The sequence below is a fragment of the Pteropus vampyrus genome, unplaced genomic scaffold (genome assembly GCF_000151845.1).
Source record: "Pteropus vampyrus isolate Shadow unplaced genomic scaffold, Pvam_2.0 Scaffold36, whole genome shotgun sequence".
NCBI lineage: Eukaryota > Metazoa > Chordata > Mammalia > Chiroptera > Pteropodidae > Pteropus > Pteropus vampyrus.
Window position 1 is genome coordinate 3,040,011 of NW_011888817.1, and position 19,841 is coordinate 3,059,851.

The 19,841-nt window shown below is 52.3% G+C and overlaps 2 protein-coding genes across 15 annotated transcripts in view; both read right to left on the reverse strand.

Annotated features, from left to right (window-relative positions):
* The window catches only part of TCEA3 (transcription elongation factor A3), a 33,745-nt gene extending 27,994 nt beyond the window's left edge, over positions 1–5,751 (reverse strand). Inside the window, exons 1-3 of the mRNA XM_011358030.2 lie at positions 5,551–5,751; positions 985–1,047; positions 131–236 (exon numbers count right to left, since the gene is read on the reverse strand). Coding sequence (XP_011356332.1) covers positions 131–236; positions 985–1,047; positions 5,551–5,619 — 238 coding nt within the window. The 5' untranslated portion in view covers positions 5,620–5,751. The remainder of the gene's footprint in view (positions 1–130; positions 237–984; positions 1,048–5,550) is intronic.
* A 2,374-nt stretch (positions 5,752–8,125) lies between these two features.
* ASAP3 (ArfGAP with SH3 domain, ankyrin repeat and PH domain 3) overlaps positions 8,126–19,841 on the reverse strand; it is a 45,291-nt gene continuing 33,575 nt past the window's right edge. For 2 of the 14 annotated variants that reach the window (XM_023529139.1, XM_023529149.1), the window contains exons 6-25: positions 19,608–19,719; positions 19,289–19,374; positions 18,787–18,862; positions 18,521–18,607; positions 18,243–18,352; positions 17,289–17,358; positions 16,875–17,037; positions 15,810–15,858; positions 15,515–15,705; positions 15,292–15,425; positions 14,971–15,065; positions 14,564–14,741; positions 13,617–13,702; positions 13,378–13,493; positions 12,639–12,706; positions 12,429–12,536; positions 12,101–12,299; positions 11,019–11,241; positions 10,346–10,483; positions 8,126–9,189 (exon numbers count right to left, since the gene is read on the reverse strand). In XM_023529139.1, coding sequence (XP_023384907.1) covers positions 9,012–9,189; positions 10,346–10,483; positions 11,019–11,241; positions 12,101–12,299; positions 12,429–12,536; positions 12,639–12,706; positions 13,378–13,493; positions 13,617–13,702; positions 14,564–14,741; positions 14,971–15,065; positions 15,292–15,425; positions 15,515–15,705; positions 15,810–15,858; positions 16,875–17,037; positions 17,289–17,358; positions 18,243–18,352; positions 18,521–18,607; positions 18,787–18,862; positions 19,289–19,374; positions 19,608–19,719 — 2,467 coding nt within the window. In that variant the 3' untranslated portion in view covers positions 8,126–9,011. Of the gene's footprint in view, positions 9,492–10,345; positions 10,484–11,018; positions 11,242–12,100; positions 12,300–12,428; positions 12,537–12,625; positions 12,707–13,377; positions 13,494–13,616; positions 13,703–14,563; positions 14,742–14,970; positions 15,066–15,291; positions 15,426–15,514; positions 15,706–15,809; positions 15,859–16,874; positions 17,038–17,288; positions 17,359–18,242; positions 18,353–18,520; positions 18,608–18,786; positions 18,863–19,288; positions 19,375–19,607; positions 19,720–19,841 lie in introns of those variants that run through there. The other 12 variants (XM_023529143.1, XM_023529140.1, XM_023529147.1 and 9 more) reach the window with 12 other exon arrangements.

Genomic DNA, 19,841 nt, shown 5'->3' on the forward strand with positions numbered 1-19,841 from the left:
ACTAGAGGCCATCTGTCTGTTATTAAGTTATTCAACAAACATAAACTGAGTGCTTGGTAGGATCCAGGCACAGTCCTGTCCCAGGTGCTGGGAGGAAAACACGGCCCAAGTTGATCTCGTCCCCTCTTACCTAGGAGCCGCTTCCAGTTTTTGATGAGGACTTTGGCTAAGGACACCACCTCCTTGTCCGAGCAGTGCTTGCGGACCCCATTAACCGCGACTCCAATCCTGGTTGTCTGCAAAGGGAGAGAGTTAAGGCCTGGTCTGGGAACGGACACACAGGACTGGCTGCTCTAATTAGCAAGACCTGCCCCGGCTCAACCACTCCCTTCCCTCAGCCTCAACTTCTCCAGAGCCCCGGCCCTGACCTGTGGCTGAGATAATAATTCTGACCCTATAACTGTCGCCCTTAGTGAGGGCCAGTGCTCCAGGCCTGGCCCCCTGCACTGATGAATAACTGTGGATTTGGTGAAAAGCTGAAGTGCCCATGGTGGTGGGCATGGCTAATGATCAGGACCCCTCCCCATCCCCATCCCCTGGAGTCTTTGAGCTCAAGTTTCAGCGTAAGACACAGCTCTGGCTGCTAAAGCTTAGGTCTGTTCTAATTTTTTCAGGGCCAAGTGCTCCTGGTAATGTTTGGGGGCTACAAAGGGGAGATCGAAAGATGAAGGACTTTTCTCTCTCCTTGGCCCACTGGCCTCTTGAATCTCACTAGCCCAGGACCCTGGGAATGGAGCTATTCAAGGAAAGCACATCAGTCTTCCTCTAAGACCCAGAGGGCCCCCTGTGCTTGGAAGGCACCCTACCCCCATCTAAATGCCTCAGTCCCCACCTTCAGAGCACCTCAGATCCCTCCTCTCCCCAGCCTCCCTTCAAAACCTCCTCCCAGATCCCACCCTTGGAGGTCTCCTCCCCCAGGGGCTTCCCCCCAGGAAGACTCCCCCACCCAGGGACTACCCCCAGGGCTTCCCACCCCCACCCCACCTGGAGTAGCTGGATGGACATCTGACAGCTGTTCAGCTTCTTCAGAAGGTCGAGGGCCCCTTCCTGTGGAGGCCACAAGGTGAGGACTGAGGCCCATGGATTCTGCCCCAGGCCCCTCTCCGACCATCATATGGTCTCGGCGAGAAAGAGGGAGGCAGGAGGTAGAAAAGAAACTGTTCCAGCTACAGGATACAGGCAGACAAGTGGTTGAGAGACAGGCAAGGGACAGAAAGGAGAGAGAAGGAAAAATTCTGCCCTAGACCATCTCTCATCACCCACCTGGGTTCAAGCCCCTATGAACCAGGGTCCAAAACTAACCACTCACCCTGGCCCCTAGCTGGTGGTTCTGCTCTTCTTTCTACTGGGTATGCCCTCCCCGCTTCCCCATCTCTTCCTCTAAAATTAGCTACTTCGAGGCTAATTGTTATTGCTTTTGTGTCTGTAACCCTCCTCTCCTCATTTTCCACCTGTGAGCCTCTGCAGGGTGAGGACTGTGGCTTTTTTTTAACAGCTAGGTCTAGTTGAGGTATAGTTGACATACAATAAACTGGACATAGTGTAGGCTACAATTTGATGGGTTTTGACATGTACACCCATGAAACACCACAATCAAGGTAAGGACATAACCATCATCCCCAAAAGTTTCCTAGTTCCTCCTTGCACTCCCAACTCCAAGTCCAGGCCACCATTATTCTGCTTTCTGTCACAATACAGTTGGGCTTACATTTTTAAGAATTTTATATCAAGAGTACCGTAATAGATTTCTTTTCGTCTGGCTTCTTTCACTTGGTGTACTTATTTTGAGATTCATCCATGTTGCTGTGTGTATCAATAGTTCCTTTTTACTGCTGAGTCATTTTCCATTGTATGTATATACTACCATTTGTTTATCCATTCACCTGTTGATTGACTTTTGGGTAGTTTCCAGTTTGGGGCTACTACAAATAAGGCTGCTAGGAACATTTATGAACAAGTCTTTGAGTCGACATATACTTTCATTCTTCTCGGGTAAGGAGGACTGTTTTAATCTCTGAGACCTCAGGGTTCAGCGCACAGCCCAGAGCTCTCTGAGCAAATGAATCAAGCAGAAAGCAGAAGGCAGGAGACGAGGCTAGGAGGGGAAGAAAGGAGACCCAGATTTGAAAATCTGTTGGCTGCCAGGCCCTGAAAACACCCTGATCCATTTCAGCCGCCTCCTTCCTCCCACCTGCTTCTTAGAAGCCAGCCTTCCAACTCCTGTTCTGAGTTCAGTTCCCTAGGGAGCACCAGCTGACTGTGCCCTGTGTGTCCCTGTCAGGCTTCTTGGACCCATCCCAAGGGCTGCCAGTCCTCAGCCTCCCCTAGAGCTGGGGTTCACATTATGTTTTCAGATGTGTGATCTGTGAGTTTGTGTGTGCATGAAAACTTGTGGGCATGTAACTGTGTGTAACATTAATTAAAGGCTTTCTATGTGATGGACACTGCTCTAAGTATTTTATGTGCATTATGTTGTTTGTTTAACTCTTACAGTGACCCTGTGAGGTGAATACTATTACTATTCTATTTTTATAGATGATCCCATTTTCACAGAAGAGGAATCAAAAAAAAAAAACAAAGAGGTTAAATAATTTGCCCAAAGTTACAAGGAACAGAGCTGGGATTCAAACTCAGGTTTTTCCGGCTCAAACCATTATACAACTGTGCACTTATGGACATAGAGCTGTCTAGACTTGTACAATCATGAAATATCAACATGGGTAAGTGCCATGCTATGTTGGTCAACGGAGCACACCATTATATAGTATTTCCACCATATTGATATAATAGAAGTAAATAACGTCTCGACCACAGATGATAGTAAAATGTAGTAAAATAATTAGGAAGTGATGATTTTGGAGTGTTTATTACCTTTGTTTTTAATATAATTTAATTACAAGCTTATGATTTAGTTTTTTAAAATAATGGTTGTATTTAACAACCAGCTTGCAAAATTCCTAATTGGTTCAATCTCACCACTGGGTGTGTGTCTCTGTATGTCACACTGTATAACTAGGTCATGCTGGAGAACAGCCATGAGCTCTGGTTATAGCTGGGCTCACAAAGCCTTGTGCAAGTATTGCCAGGTGTGCCTCTCTGCATGCACGTACGGGTTGTGTAGCCAGCAGTAGCTCTGGTCCAGGTGTGGAGCTGCGGGTGTGCAGCTCAAAACACAATGTGTTTGTCTTTATGGGATGATGCCTATGTTATAATGTTTGAATGTGTAAGTTTGTCACCTGGGTGTAGCTTATTGTCTGCATGCACACATGTACCCATGTGTATAGTTGTCTTTGTGTGTCTTTCTGTTAATAGAATGGTCAGTCTATCCATCACGTCAAGGTCAGTAGCTAAACCTCATATGCAATTATGTTCACAGTTGTTTGTTTAGTCATTGTCGTATGTGGCTGCATGTGTGTAGCTATGTTTGTTGTGTGTGATTATGTGCATGTGTAGCTGTGACGTGGTGTTTGTATGTTTGAAGCTGTTTCAGTGGGTACAAGCTCACAGCATCTGACAGAAGCCCTAAGTTGCTGGGACTTCAGTAATTGGCAGTAAACCTCAGGCCTGAGTTGCAACGTGGAGGATCCGTCTTATTACAGGAAGTGTGTCCTCTCCCTAACCACCACTGGGCGGGCCCACTTTCACTCTTAGAGCAGGCCCCACCTTTCTCGATCACATGCCCAGAGCTCTGTGCCCACCCAGAGGCTGCCAAGAGCCCAGGCGCAGACGTGGCTGCAAACTTGCTCTGTGCTACAGGGACCCTGTGGCCAGACTTGAAGTTTTCCTAAAGAGAGCTCTGAATACTTCCACAGGAATCCATTCCCAAGGGACACCATTTCCTCTTCCCATTTCATAGAAGAGAAAATTGAGGCCCAGAGAGGGGAAGTGGAGGCGGGCCTTTGGCTACAAAAGGAGTGAAAGGAGGCCAGGACCAGTCCCCTCCTTCTCAGCCAGGGCTCTACTCCCAGCCAAGCTGCCTTTCTCAGGCCTCCTAAGCTTCCCCACCCCATCCCCCACCCTCTCACCCAGAGGCCCGGAATCTCCTGGCACAAACCTAGGTCGGTAAGGGGCAGGGCTGGGATCACCTGTCTACTTGCCATGGAATTTAGCTCAGGGCTGGGCTCTGCTGCCCCCAGTTGAGAAAGTGCGCCCTATGAGCTTCACTGATTTTGGAGGATGCAGGAATGGGAACATGTGGAGGCTGGGATGTAAGGGTGAGAAGCTGCCAGCCCTCTGCAGCTTTCATTCTCTCTTAGGCAGCACCATTCTATGTCTTACTTAAGGATCTCACATCTCTTCTACCCTCACCATCGCCAACAGAGACAAAAATCCAGTGACATTCCCTCCCAGGAGGTAGGTGATCTCAAATCCTTCTTACAGATGGAGAAACTGAGGCTCCGGCCTTTATATCGACATCAACTCAATACCGCTCTTGTCTACTCTAGGGCTTCCATGGCTTCAGCGATCATTCTTGCTTCCCTGCTCTAAAACCTCCCTTAGGGTTCATCCTTTTCCCAAGCTCCTAGGGTCACCTTATGCTCTGGAAATGCAAGTCCTGCTCCAGCAAGAGGCTATGGATAGTGGGATGAGGAGGGCACTGGCGCAGGGAGAGATGGGGGGACATGCCAGCTGGGCTACCCTCCCCTCTGTTCCCTTCCCCGGTGTGCCCAGACCTTCCCTAACCCAAGGCCAAGTTTGCTCTGGCCGGCAAACCCTGTGGCGCCGGCCTGAGGCAAAGATCATGGGAAGGATCAAATATTAACTTCAAGTCGGCCTGCGCTCGGGGCTCCTGGACGCGCAGGTAGGTCCGCCAGCCCCGATTCCCCGCAACCTCTGGGTCCGTCTGCAAAGCCCAGGCCTCCAGCCGTCGTTCCCCTGCCCCCGCCGCGCGGCCCCCGAGGGCTGCGGCTGCCCCGCACCTGTTCGGCCCCCGCCGGCGTGGGCCCCACCCGGCGGCCAAGTTAAGGGAAAGTTGCAAACGACCGCTCCTGGCGCCGGAAGCTGTGGGGTCGCAAGATCCGCGGACCTTCGCTCCTCTCTCCCAGACCCACCTCCCGGGTGCGGGGTAGACGCCGCTCGGCACCGCTCATATCTCGTTTCTTTGTTCCTTCTGGGGCCACCAGGATTTTGTCCCCCTTATCCCCTCCCCCCACCCCGCCGTCGCCGTCACTCCTCTAGCTGTGCACACGTCGTGCATCCCAGGACTCCAAAAGTCTTTTTCCAGGTCCGGGTCTCTTCACTCACTTTCATGGGCCCTGCTCAATCTATTCCGGGGCCCCCCGAACCCTTCACGTCCAGAGGGACGTGCACAAGCCTCGACTTCGGGGCCCGCACGATTCCCCCGGCGTCCTGAGCCATGCACAAGTCCACTCCGAGGTGCCCAGCAGTCCCCAAGGGGCGCTGAGTCTGCACGAGCCGCGCCTCCCTCGGGTACTGGGTCCCGCCCGCGCCTCCCGGGCTCTCCGCCAGCACGCGCCCCCGGGACACCAGGGCTCGCCCGCGCCGCGCCTCCCGGGGGCGGAGGCTGTGGCCCAAACTCTGCAGCCTCACCGTGTTCTTCCTGGCCACCATCTTCTCCAGCTTTTTGGCGATTCTTAGCAGCTCCTCTTCCTGGCCCATGTTGGCCCGCGACGCCCGGCAGGGCGAGGGGCGCAGGCACAGTAGCCGATCCTCGGGGACAGGAGGCGCAGAGGCGGAGGGCGTGCAACCCGCGCGGGCCGCAAACACACACCACACACACACGCCTGGCGAGGGCGGGGCTCCCCCTCCCGGTTCCCCCCTGGCCCGCCTGCCTCCGACGTGGGGGGAGGGGTGGCATGCACTAAATATAGACTTCAAGGACTCGCCGGGGCAAAGATTGCCCGCGCCGGCCGGTCCTGCCTCCGGAGAGGGACGAGGCGGCGAGAGAGGGCCTTTCTCCTTGGGGCCGGGGGCTGAAGGGAGATTCGGCTAGCAGGGCTTTCTGGCGAGCCGGGAGGACGTGGTCCCGGACACGAGAGGCTGCCGCCGCGAGGAAGGCGCCTGCGGGTGCCCCGGGAGCTCCGGGAAGAGTTCAGGGCTCCCGCGTCTCTGCACCTTTGCAGCTCAAAGCGGGCAGACCAAGCTTCATGCCTGTGCCCAAGTCGGACGCAACTTGGTGCACTCGGATCACATTTTTGGGCGCGATCATTAAATACACCTTTGCCCTACCCTGTGCTCACTCGTTCGTGCGCACTCCTTGTGCGCACGCGTATCCAAACCCTGTTTCCGTCTATTCAGTTTACCGTGAGATTTTGCATTTCTAATAAGGTCCTCGGGGGAGCTACTTACTGGTGCTGCCCGTCCCAGGATTGTACTCTGGGTAACGAGGGCTTGGAAGATTCTTAAGTGCACCAAACTTTGAGAAATACTGATCCAGGTGCATGCGCGCCCTCTATTCAGTGTCAGGAGCACTTCCTCCCCAATGGGATGGACTCTGGAAGGGTTATTTGGGTGGAGCGGAGAAAACAACTGTGCCCCCATAGCTGTGCACACATCTATGTTCCAGAGGAAGGACCTTCCAAGGGTCCCCAGCAGACACAGATGCCTTCCTAAACAAGTGCATTTAATTGACAGAAAATGATCATTGGGGCAGGGGATGCTTAAGGACCTGGAGGGGAGGCATGAAAAGTGGTCCAGAGTGAGGCCAGGAGCTATGGATTGGGGTATTCAGTGAAATCTCCAGACTTTCCTGAGAGAATCTCAGAGAATGCCACCCCACCCTGGTCAGAGAGACAGCGTGGTGTGAACTCATCTGACTTCTAATTGCTGCTGTGTGACTGGGACGGAGGTAGTTAGAAGTGAGGTTTTTCATGCATTCAACAAATATGTGTTGAGCATCCAAGCAAAGAATAAGACAGACCTTGTTTCAGCAAGCTTGTGATTGGGCCTATGGGCAAGAGAAACTTTTAACAAATATGGACACAATCAGTTCTGTATTATCACAGCTGGGGAGAGGGTCAGGAAGGAGAGGATACCTTAAGGACACATTGAGAGGACCTGCACCAGTTGGCAGTGTCATCTCCTCTGAAGAAATGAAGTTTAAACTTTGGGCAGAAGTGCAGAGTGGGAGTTGGGGAGAGGAGGGAGGGAAGAGAGGAAGAAACATTCATGCATTCAACATATGTTTATTGAGCACCTACTATGTGCCAGGCAGTTCTAGCCCTGGGCATCCAGAGAGAATCAACACAGTCCTCCCGGAGTTCAGAATGTGTAAAGCTTAGGGATGGGAGGGTGCTTGGCTTGTCAGGGTTGGAGGAGATGAAAAATCAGTGTGGCTGCTACACAGAGGTGAGAGGAGTGTGGGGAGAAACAAGGTCGAAAATCAGAAGTGGGTGGGGCCTGACCACACAAAGCATTTGTAGGCTGCTTTTAGGAGGTTAGGCTTTAATAGTTTTGGATCTGGGTCATATGACCAACCCCCAAGCAAGCCCCTCTAGGTTGAAGACACAGTTGCCTGCAGTTACTTTAGGATTGCCTTTTTTAAAAATGTGACTTTTCTCAAACTCCACCCAGTCCCACAGTTGTATGACAACAAAAGAAGCCAAGACTCCTATATCACCAGGGCTCAAAGGACTCTAAGAAAACAAGTCTAACCCCTTCATTGTACTAATGGGAAGACTGAGGCCCAGAGAGGCCCAGGGTTGCACTGCTCAACCATATCAGACACTATGGGTACTTATCATATCCCCTCTGCCTGCCTGTTCTCCCTGGAGGTCACCTGCAGGCAATTCCCAGACATGCCCCTGACATCTTCCTGCATCTGTCTGACTGAGGGTTTTGGGGCAGGCTGGAAGTGCCTGATACCCCCAGATGCACCCTCCCAACCAACGAGAGACCAGAGTCGGTGGTAAAGACACCAATTTTTTCACTCTCGGTGGGACAACTTGAAGCCGCCAGTCGCCAGTTGCACCTTCCTGTTGGGAACAATAAGAAAGTTTCTGCATTGCCAAATGTCCCTTTGGGCAATACTGCCCCTGGTTGCAAACCACTGCTCTACACCAGGCTGTCTCATTATAGGGTCCGGAGAAAGAATTCCAAGCCCTAAGATTCTCTCCCTCTCTCTGTTGTTCTTCGGATCACATATATAAAACCACTAGAATTTCCAAAAAAAAAAAAAAAAAATCTTTTATTAGAGATGAGTGAAAGAATGATTCTGAGATGAACAAAACCGGACACTGGGGCTCAAAAAAGACAACCTTGTTTTTGTGGGATCACAGAACAGTCAGGTCTCCAGGGTAAATAGCTCAGCCTCTGAGCAAGGCTGCTGTGTTGGCCATTGGTACCCTCCCCTGTTTGGCCTGCTCCATCCCTGCCAGGGCCCAGAGCCCAGTATTCATCGACTATAAAGCTGAGGTGTTAGAGACCGATGATGTCTTAGGTGGATCTGTTTTCTAATATGGGGCTGGAAGCCAGGGTGGAACTTCTGGTACTGGGAGGCAGAACCCTCTCATTTCTATCACTCTTTCTCCTTTCTTGGCCCTTTCCTCCCCCGAGACTGGAAGGCTCCTGAGTTGACCAAGAAAAAGAGGTGAGAAGTGAGGATCTATCATCACGACCATTCCTTTCCTTCCTGCTAACTAAGGAGAGTGGGCAATGGAGGAGGGGTGAGTCTTGCTCTGCTTCCTGGCTGGGAAATATAGTAGAGGTCCCCAGGAAGGCAGTGCTGTCCTTCAAAAGAATTGATACTCGGAATATTTAGTTAACAGCCAGTACAGCATGGGTATTGACCAAATAAATGGATATGGGCTGTAGACAACTGCAATGTCATCTGGGTATAAACCAGCTGATTGTCTGTCTGCCCTTGACCTCAGAACCATCCACCCTGCCCATGCCCAAATCTAACCCTGGGGATGAGCTTCCTAGCAAGGGTCCACATCTGCAGGGCCCTTGACGTATTCATGTGGCAACTGCAGTGCCTAGCACAGCTCTGTACATAGAGCCAGAGCTCAGTAAAGGAATACTAGACACATGAATAGCCAAGAAGACAGTCCCTAGTCTTGCAGTACCCCTGGTCTGGATGTGGAGAATGATGAAGGCAGGCTGGTCCTACTCTTGAGGAGCCCCCAGACTGATGGAAGAAACATAGTCTTGGTCTGATGAGGGTTTGAGGGTTCTGCAGCTGAAGCTAGCTCAGGAGTACTCAGATCCAGCCATAGGGCTCCCTGGTCCCTGGAGGATAATGAGATAGAAGGGAAAGAACCACCATCAGCCCTGTGTCCTTGGCAGGGGCATGGGCCCATGGCAGGGAGGAAGGCCAGTCACAGAGGCACCAGGGACAGAGAGTAAGACTCAAGAAAATGAACGCTTCAGCTCCCCAGTCTTGTGGGCTCAAGTCCTAGCTCTGAACACTGGGGCCCAGCATGGGGGTGGTTCAAGCATGTAAGTGCCAGCAGGAGCTAGTCTTGCAAAAGCTGTACAGAATTTGCTGGGAGAACCCCAGTTCTTGAGCCCTCTCCTTCGGTGAAGCCAACCTGGGGAGAGAAGGATGAAAATTGACATTTTCTAAGCATTTATATACCAGCTGTTTATCTCGCTAGGTTTCAAAATTGTTCTACAGTGATGAAATTACATCATAATATGGAGGTAGATGGAAGTATCCCCATTTTTCAGATGATGAAACTGAGGCTTGAAGAAGTGAAGCCACTTGCCCAAGGCCAAGGCTTTCATTATCAAACATGCTTCGACAACAGGCATCAACTAAATGCTGGGTGATGGATATCTGTTTGCAGACACAAATTTGTGTCTGGTGCCTGACTTTGAGAGACCTAACTCGTGCCCCTGCCATCCCAACAGACGACCGCCATCCCTGAGGAGTCCCCAGGGGAACAAGGAACAGAGGAGGCTTCCTTCCCGACACTGTGAGCTCTGTCCTATGCTCACTCCCAGGTTCTTCAACTAAATATATGCACATGGTCTGTGACCGGGAGCTGGCCATCTCAGCAGATTTCAGAGACTCTTGTACAACCGAGGGCTGGCATACAGCCACCTCAATCCTGCCACTATTGCAGAGAAGTGATTCCTTCTCTGAACAACCAACCTGGCTGCACAGCTTTGCTCATCCTCCCCGGGAAGGAGCCAGAGCTTGGGCCTCATCACTTCTGCCATCCCTCAAAGTCTGGGCTCTCCCCAGCTTCACACATCCTGGGCTAGAGTGAGGAATGAGGAGGACCAGGACAGGGACTGGCCAAACTGTGGCCACCTGGACCCATATGTACCCCAATCATGAGGAGACGTCTCCCGACCTAATATGCCTACTCTTAACCAACTCTGCTTCCCAGATACCCTGCCGTCTCCCCTCAAACCATGGTCCTGAGCAACTACCTACCTGCATGTTCCTTCTGGGTAGAGGTTGCCTGGCTGAGGGACAGTCTTCCAGGCTCCGGCCCCCCCGCCGATAGGAGCGAGTACTCTCGGAGCTGGAAGGCAGGGAAAGGCCAACGTGACTTCTGTGCCCAGTGAGCCCCTCTGGGGATATGGGGGAGAAAGGGCTCAGGTGTAGAGCAAGGCTGGGGGCTTAGGATGGGTGGATAGAGTCTCCAGGGCCCCCAGGCTGGTCTATCGCAGGCTCCAGGGGCCTGGAACTGACTTCCAGAGAGCACTGAAGGTTCTCCCATGACTATTCCCCAAACTCCAAAATGAAAGGGTTTGCAAGGAAGAGAGGACTGGATCCTGGGTTAGAGGTAGGGATGGAGTGAAGACCCCACCCACTCTAGAACAAGCCGCACATGTAGGACTAAGCCTTCTCTCCTCCAGCTTCAGCACTCTGGGTCCTAGACTCCTCCCCAGCTCTCAAGGCCAGACTCAGGAGCAGGTGTGTAAGGAGAAAGGGGTCCAATTGCCCTCCACTGAAGGTCTAGCATTTCAGCGTTAGTCCATGGGCTTTTGGGCTGGAAGGTAACTGAGTCTTCGGGCAGGAACCACTTAGAGGAAGGGAAATACGTGGATGCTCAGAGAGGTCAGGAGACTTGCCCAGGTTGTATAGCTGGGCTCTAACCAACCTGAACCTGACGGGGAGATACGTCTCTGTAGGGGTGGTTCCAGATGTCAGGCTGGGTCGAGAGGTGCCCGGGGGCTCCCAGAGGCCCTCTTCAGAGCTGTGAGGGGACTGGTTGGCACCCGCAAGTTCCACAGGGCTTGTGAGGCTGGAGGAGGAGGCTGGACTGCCCAGGTTGTCAGGGACCTCGGGAGGCTCGGAGCTCAGGCTGGGGACTTCAGAACGATCTGGAATCAGAAGTGATAAAGGCTGTTTTTGTCACTCATTCTGCTCAATTTCGAAGTTGTCTTTGGGCTCTAGGATCTATCACAGCTCTCTCCCCATTCCCCACTCCCCACCTACCTCTCTAGCCCTTTCTTTCAACTATTCCCCATCATACTGCAGCCTCTTTCATCCACGACATTCATTCACGACAGCTAGGGCCACAGTGATACACTGTTTTGCTTCTGCTCACACCTCCTCAGTTTGGACTCTTCTGTTCATCCTTCAGGCTCAGCTCAAATGCCATCTCTACCAGGAAGCCTTCCTAAACCACCCTCTAGTCCCAACAGGCCATGTTCCCTCCCAGAACAAGCTTGTTCACTCATTCAACAAATGAATGTTCATGAGAACGGCCACTGTGCTAGGTGCTGGAGAAAGAGTAGTCAACAAAACTCAGAGTCCGTGTCCTTCTGGGATTTACATTCCATATCACATTGTGCCTTATAGTACAAGGGATTACATTCCAGTTTTTATCTCTCTCACTTGACTGTGTCTCAGTAGCCCCCAAAGGCCTCAAGACATTGTGGATGCTCAATAAATGCTTCTCTCTCTTTTTATTTAAGTGAAGCATTGACAGATTTGGAATAAGACAGACCTGGGTTTGAATCCTACATCAGGGACTCATTAGCTGTGGGGTCTTGGGCAAGTTACTTAACTTCTCTGTTCCTGTACCCATTAAGGGGGAGATAGATAATAATCCCTACCTGACAGGTGACTGTAAAGATAATATGGACTAATGTATGTACTCTGAGCTCAGTGCCCTAGCACACAGTAGGCCTTCAATGAATGGCATGATGACTATTTTTTGGGGGCAGCCAACCATACCTCCCCTGGTATGTCCTGCACGCTCTTGGACCATGGTCCGAGAAGGGTTTTTGACCGGCAAGGGTGGGGGGCAATCCTCACTCTGGGTCTGAGAAGCAGCTGGTTCCAGGCTGGTAACAGTCTCATAGGTCTTATTGCTGATGTCCATCCTCCCACTGGCCCAGCGGACCTGGGCTGGGGGCTTCAGAGGGCAGCGCTGCTGGGGCAGAAGTGTGGGAGTGAGGACAGCTGGTTCCTCTAGTTCAACCCTGCCCCTCCCCACACCAGGGCCAATCTGGCTCTTTTCTTCTGCTGTCTAGAGGCCCGAGAGGCAGGGGCTGGGACCCACCTTCTCGTCCTCATCCTCTTCACTGTCAGAGCCAGGCTCTGTGGAAATTCCCCAAGAGTAGTCCACATGTAGAGGGAAGGCCAGGGCCCCAGCCTGGGCCTGCTCCAGCTGCCAAAAACAAAGCCTTGGCAGTTTAGAGGGTCAGGGCTCAGTGGAGAGGAAGGGTCTGGGGCTCCCCTTCCTCCCCTAGACCTCACCAGTTCTGCTCACCAGTTCCTCACACTCCTTGTGTTGCTTCTTCCTGGCTATGTCCAGAGCTGTTTCTCCTGCCTCATTCACTGTGAGGGGTAAAGTCGGGGGACACAGTCAGGGTTAAAGCAGCATTATAGCTTAAGGTTATAAGCTATAGGTTAAGCAGGGTTAAAGCAGCATTATAGCTTAAGGTTATAAGCTATAGGTTATATTATAGGTTAAGAAGGGCCTCTGGAATCAGGTTGTCTGGGTTTGAATCCTGGCTCTTCTACTTCCTGGCTGAGTGATCTTGGGCAAGATCCTTAACCTCTCTGGGCCTTAATTTTCCCATCTATAAAATGTGTATTATACTTATAACTACCTGATCAGGTTGTTGTGAAAATTAAATAAGTTATTATATGTAGAACACTTAGCACATTACCAGGCACACGTTAAACAGTAAATGGTGGCTATTATAATTACTATTATTCAGGTTCGGCTAATATTTATTTGGTTAGGTACTTTCAGAAACAATATTTTATTTTACCCTCTTAGCAGGCCTACTAGTTCAGTAGTACTATTCCCATTTTACAGATGAAAAAGCTAAGGTTCAAGAGCTGAATAGACAGAAGCAAGAAGCAAGCAAGGATTAGGACCCACATCTGTCTGCAAAGTCTCTGCTTTTGACCAATGCTCTCTGGCTGGGAAAAAGGCAGGAAGTCCCACAGGAGGGGTAGTCCGGAGTGGGAGTTTACAGAGGAGCTGGTTCGAGCCGCACCTGTGCCAACTGAAACTCTCCCTTTCAGCAGCAGCTTGAGGCAGTCGGGTTGGTTGTGGAGAGCAGCGTAGTGCACAGCGCTGTTCCCATCAGCAGCCTTGGCATCCAGGTGACCGCTGGGCAGGGGGTGGGGGGGTAGTCAGGGAGGAAGGAGGGGAACAGACAGGTAAGGGGGTCAATGTCAGTGGGGAAAAGAGGAAGAGGAGAGGACACGGACAGACAGGCAGGGAGGTTCTCACCCATTCTGGATGATGAAATCCACCAGGGGCAGGGAGGCTTGGTTGGCGACTCTGATGGCCAAGTGCAAGGCGAGCTCTCCCGGTGCCTGAGTACATATCCACACCTGAGTTTTCCCCAGTTCACCTGACCCCCAACCCAATATTACCCTCTTGAATGCTTATTGCCCCCTAAAACCTCCAGATGTGAAGATGCCAGAACCCCTGAGAGATGTGAATAGATGGAGCCTCATGTTTGGGAGGAGGGTGAAAGACCATTCCTTCTTCTTACTTCGATGGTTCTGGCTCCTCTTGCCCCCAATAGAAGATGTTTCTCAAACTTAGTTCTTGGCCCTGGCTCCGCTCTCACTGCCGCCCACAATCTCAGCTAACCTATCACTCATGCGGGCTGTTCCGAAGTCTTACCTCGTCTACATACTGCACTCTCACTGCCCACTGGATAGCCCCACAAAGACCTCAGACAGCTCAAAGATGTGACATCCAATTTTTGATGTCCAGTCAGCAACTCCTGTTGAAGTAATCTTTCGAATGTCCCTGATTTCCTTGCCCCCCACTCTACAAGTTCACATAGTGTTTGTTACTGAAAAAACCATACAATGGCCTTCCCTGCTCTAACCTGACCCACTCTAACCCATTTCCAAGGCTAGTCAAGGAAAATAAATATACTAACGACTCACTGCAGACATATTATGTACCAAGCCCTTTACATGCATGACTTAATTCTCACTTCACTGCTCTGGGTGCTATCATTAACCTGTTCTACCGACGAAAAAATGAGACGAATGAGTTAAATAATCTGCTCTGAATCACACGGCTAGGAAAAAACAGCCAGGATTCTGGCTCAAGTCTGCTTGACCTTACTTGCGCTCTCTTCCATTTACTCCTCTGATGGGTGGGCAGATGTCAGAGGTGGGCAGAGGTTATAAGTGGCCCTTGGAAGGGGTTCTCACCTGCCCATCCGGCCCTGACAGCGGCTGTCTGAAGTCCTGCCCATTAGCAAATGCCTCCAGAACCGACAGGAGGTCTCGGTTGCAAATGGCTGTCCAGAGTCTCTGAGGCTCCAGAGTGGACCGCCGGGCAAACCTGTGTTCCACATACTTGGCCACGATATAGTCCCTGCGGCCGCTCCTGCCAAAAACAACCGCAGGATCGCAGCAAAAACCATTTCCACCCAGCAGGCCCCTGGAAGCATCCCACAGGAGATACAGATCTCCTTTCCCCAGAACCTGTCCTGGACTCTTCCAGATCTGAGGCTCCCTTCTCCCCACAATTCTGGTCCAGGATCCTTCTGAGCCCTTGGGAGCTGGGGAAGCAGAATCCCCCGGCCAGGACACCCTCCATCTGAGAATCCCCTTACATGTCACTCTCAGCTGAGGGTTTAGGGCCTCCGTGTGAGGGCAGCTGGGCCTCCATGACCTCATTGAAGCGCGCGTTTCCGATATTCAAGGCCAGCTGGGGTTGAGGGAAAGTAAAGATGGGTGGTTAGGACAGTGTCCCCTGGAGAACTGAGTCCCCAGAGGCCCCGCCCCGGCTGTCCCCTTTTCTGGCTTGTCTGGATCCCGCCCCACCTCGGCCTTGCCCACTCGACCCCACAAGCTCTGGCTGAGGTAGTCTACTCAAGCCCGGCCTCCGGATCAAACCACGCCCCAAATCCTCTCTGGCCTCGCCCCATCCTCACCAATAACTCCGAGGGGCCCAGCAGGTCCAAGGTGAGGGACTGAATGCGCGAGAAGCGCACGCCCAGCTCGCGGTGGACGCCAGAGCACTGGATGCAGGTGAGCACGCCCAGGTTGGTGCTGAGCCACGTGGGGTCTGCAGAGGAGAGCCGCTCATGCCTGGGGTGCGGGCCCCTCCCCCCTCCACTTCCACCTCCCTCCTTACCCTGCCCCACAGTCTCGGACCTGCAGCCCCGCAGTCGCAGCACTGGCGGTTCCCGGGCCTGCTCTTCACCTCGGAGATGAGCAGCTTGGTGACATCCTGAGGCTCCCCGTCCAGCCCGGTGCACCCCCAGGGCACTGGGCTGCCACTGGGCTCCCCGAGGAAGGCGCTGCTCAAGGCTTCGTCCTTGCTGTTCTGCAGCACTGACACCCACCTGCGGAGTGTACGGGGTGGGGTGGGGATGATACCCGCGCCCATGGGGTCCTGTCCATTGGGCTCTGCTCCCACCGCCCAGGCTGGTTGTAGGGGGACACTCACGCCTCACACTCATGTTCATCTTCCGCCTGGAAGTGGTATGTTCTGTTGTCTGTGGGGAGAGGAGGCGATGTCTGGCCCACAGAAGTCCTGCCAGCCTTCCCTGGGCCAGGGGATCCCTCACCCAAACTGCTGGGTCCAGAAGGAGCTTTCTTTCCTGTGGGGCCAGGGCAGGTAATGACAGTGGCCAGTAGAGGGGGCAGTTTCTCAGAAGTCGCCTACTAAGATCCCAGCAAGGCAATATGAAGCCAGAGTTCCAGGGCACAGGGCCTACTCAGATCAGAGACAGGGTCTTCTCTGAACCTATTGTCACCACCTCATCTGGCCCCACAGCCTCCTGTCTGGTCTCCCTGTTCCCAGCTCTCCCCCTTCCCCAAGCCTGTACCAGCTGCCAGATTGTTGTGCCTCAGGTTCTGCTCTAACTCCCTTGCTCCAAGACCCTCCCTTGGCTCCCTACTGCCGGAAAATAAGCTCCAAGAGGCATTCCCAGACCTCATTCTCCACTACTTTTATATGAAACTCGCACTCTGGCTGAAATGGCCAAACCCATTCTCTTGCTTCCATGCCCTTCCTCATGCCAATCTTGTCTTCTGAAATGCCCTCCCCAAACTGCCTCCTGTGTCCTTCAAAGCTAACATCAAATGCTCTCTCCTCCAAGCAGCCTTTCCTGATTTCCCACAGCAGGGCAGGCCTTCCTCTCTGTAATCTTTGATGGTGCTATATCTGCACCTCTCTTCTGGAAACTCCCCCTGCAGCAAGGGCTCCCTTAGGATGAGACCTAGGTCCTTCTCAGCCCGAGCCTGCCCCCAGGAAAGCCTGGCACCAAAGGCTTTAAAGGATGAAAAGTGGACATTTTAAACAACAACTGCAAAAGCCAAATTAGCTCAATCCATTCAAATATGCTTTACAGGACCATCCAGGGCCTAAGGAGTTTTCTGCCTACAGTAGCAGCTGTTTGATAAATATCTGTGAAATTGGACACAGGGCCTGAATTGCAGCCTCCTTAGAGCTGACAAGTCTCTTAGAGAAGCTCTGGGTAGTTGTTGGGGAGAGGCAGGTACTACTCACGGGTCACCAGGTCAAAGCATTTTTTCTCCTCGGGGTTTGGCCTCACTTGGCACGTCAGCAGGGTCAGCTTCACTGGGGGCCGGTTTATCTGTGCGAAGTTGGGGTGGAAGATATACATGTTACCCTCTGGACCTCCCAAACTCTTAGGCCTCTGCTTCCTAATCTGTTAATGGGCACAATAATCCTGTTTCAGTTTATGTCTCCCCATTCCCAGCACCTCAAAGATGTGGAACGTGGGCCCAGACTAGGTTGGGGGCTTTGGGTCCTATTGTTCCCTTCACAGGGCATCTCTAGCAACCTGGATCCAGGTTTGGGGGCCAGTCTTAGAGGGAGGGCTTGACACTTGTCTGATCAGAACACCAGGAGGAGAGAGAACCCATCTTGTTCTGGGACCCCTACCCCTCCAGGCCTCACCATGCTGTGTGAGATGGTCAGGCAGCCATACTTGACTCCACACTTCCTTTTCTGCCAGACTCTTCGAATTCTAGGGCCCAGAGGGATAGAGAGACAGTGACTGAAAGCTCACACCTAATTCCCCTGTATCAGAAAACAAGAGTCCTGGACCAAGTCCCCAGCCCCTACACCCCTCAATTTCTGGGGCTTCCTTCTGAAGTAGGTGACACAGCTCTACCCTTAAGAAGCTCCCAGTCTGATGGGAGAAACAGCCCCACTCTCTGGGAATCCTTCTTCTAAAGGAGACCATGTGACCTTGACCCCCTGAGAGCTTCTTGTCTGAGGGAGGAGACACAGCCCACTAACTGAGGGAGCCCCTAGTCTAAGAGGTGGAACTGGCTTTCGATCGCAACAGATCAATTATGGTTAAAGACAAAGCAAGATAAATATTGAGACCCCCACCCCCGCCCAAATACAATGAGCAAATCTATGCTGCAAAGCTACCTAACACTTCTCCTGTAAGAGGTAAATATTAATTGGTTTAACAGTTATTCTTCTCTAGTAAAAACTGATTAGAAAGGAGAAACATGAACACATCCCATAAGGGCCTTTGCACTTCATAGATTGATTTTTTTTTTTTTTCATGCCTGGGAGCAAGGCACAGGCAACTTTCATTTCCAGGCATAGTCAATATATTGTAGAGATTAAGAGTGAGGGCATAGAGACTGTCCAGGGCATAATAAGTGCTCAAAAAGTGTTAGCTGCTGCTATTCTTCAAGTTAAGAACAACCAGTGGCTTTTAGAAGTTCATGTGCCAAGGATTGCGATGATTTTGCATTGCCAGAGCGGAGGGTCCTGAAACCCTCAGGGTCTACACAAATGATAAGAACAGTTCCTTTAGGCAACAACCCCAACCCTGTCATTTATTGGCTGTGTGACTTTGGGCAAATTACTTAAGTTCCGCGAGTCACTTACCCATCACTTTTCTTGTACAGAAAGCCCACCTTCTCCGTCCCAAACTGCTTGTTGCCTTGGTGCTGGTGGATGCTGTAGCCGCCACCTGAGTTCTTCCGGCTCAGATTCTCCTGTTCCTCGGACATGCAAAGGAGACCTCAGGGTGGGAAGAGTCTCACCCTGCAGGGGTCTCACTCAGGGAGACTTCTTAAGGGGGCCCTGTGGGTCTTCCTTCTCTTCCCCACTCCACGGTGGGCCTAGGGGGAAGGCACCCCTTTTAGGATGATTCAGGGGCTGACCTCTCTGCTTTCAAGCTGAAGCGTCCCTCTGAGGGAGTCCCGGAGCTGGGTCAGCTTCTGTAGCTCCTCTTCCTGGGCCTGATGCAGCTATGGGACCGAACAGGACCCCATCATCAGCCAGCAGATGTGCCAGGGCCAGAGCTCAGACCCAGAGTAGCGGGGCAGGAACCTCACTCTCTGGGAAGGAGCCAGCTCTTTCACACCGACAGATTCTTCCAGAAGGACAGAGGGCTTTACCCCATGCCAAAGGGTGAGGCCCGACTTACTGCATGGACTGAGGCTGCCAGCTTCTCAATGAAGGGGGACAGGCTCTGAGCAGCCTTCCAGCCATCTTGGAAAAAGCTGAGATGCAAGGCCAAACAAGGGACAAGAGAAAAATGAAAATGAGATGAAGCAAGAAGTGTGGGAGAAGGTGCCCCAAGGATTACCAGGCAGTATAGTCTGATGGTCATAAACAGGCTCTCTGGGTCCAGATCCCAGCTGTATAATCTTAATAAATCTGAGCTTCAGTTCCTCATCTGTACAATGGGGATAATAACAGTACCTGCTCACAGGGGCGTCAGAGGATGGAATAAGATCAAGTGAGTAAAGGGCTTAGTGCCTGATGCAGGGAGAGTACTCAGGGAAGAAGAGCTGTAAAAGCATCACCAACGAGGTACAGACATACAAAGTCCTTGAGGCCCTGGGCACGGCCTTGTTCTGTGTTGCCTAAAGGGTTAAGGGGCGAGGAGTGTTGGGGAAGGGATGGGGATTTGGGGAGAAACCTACTTGTGCTGGGCGTGGAAGAACTTGATGAGGCTCTGCAGGAAACCAGGCCCTTGCTTCATCTGGCTCTCCCCGGCTTTGAGCAGATACTGGGGGGAGGGCAGGGCAAGATGTGCTTTGTCAGCAGAAGCTGAATCCTGGGGACAAAGGGCTGCAGTCCCCCTCCCGGGCTAATCCTTTTGGTGATGACTGAACCTCAGTGACATCCCAAGGGCTATCTGGCCAGGACCTGAGCTGAGCCTGTGACTGGGTCCCTGGGGGTTCAAGAGAGGCAGCTAGGAAGACACATCCCACCCCACCCTCCCCCTGGTGCAGCCCTTACCTCACACATGTGCAGCTGGAAGACTCGCCGCTCTCTCTGTGTGTCCTGGGCCACCTCCCCTGGGCTCCCTCCTGTCATCCTGGCCCGGTCCCTCTCCTTCTCCAGCCTGGCTCTAGGCCCCAAGGAAAGAGAGGCCTAAACAACCCTTGCCAGCCCCTTTCATGTCCCACCATCCCTACATGCTCCTCTCTGCCACCAGCACACAAGAATGAGGGGGCCCTCCTGTGTGCCAGC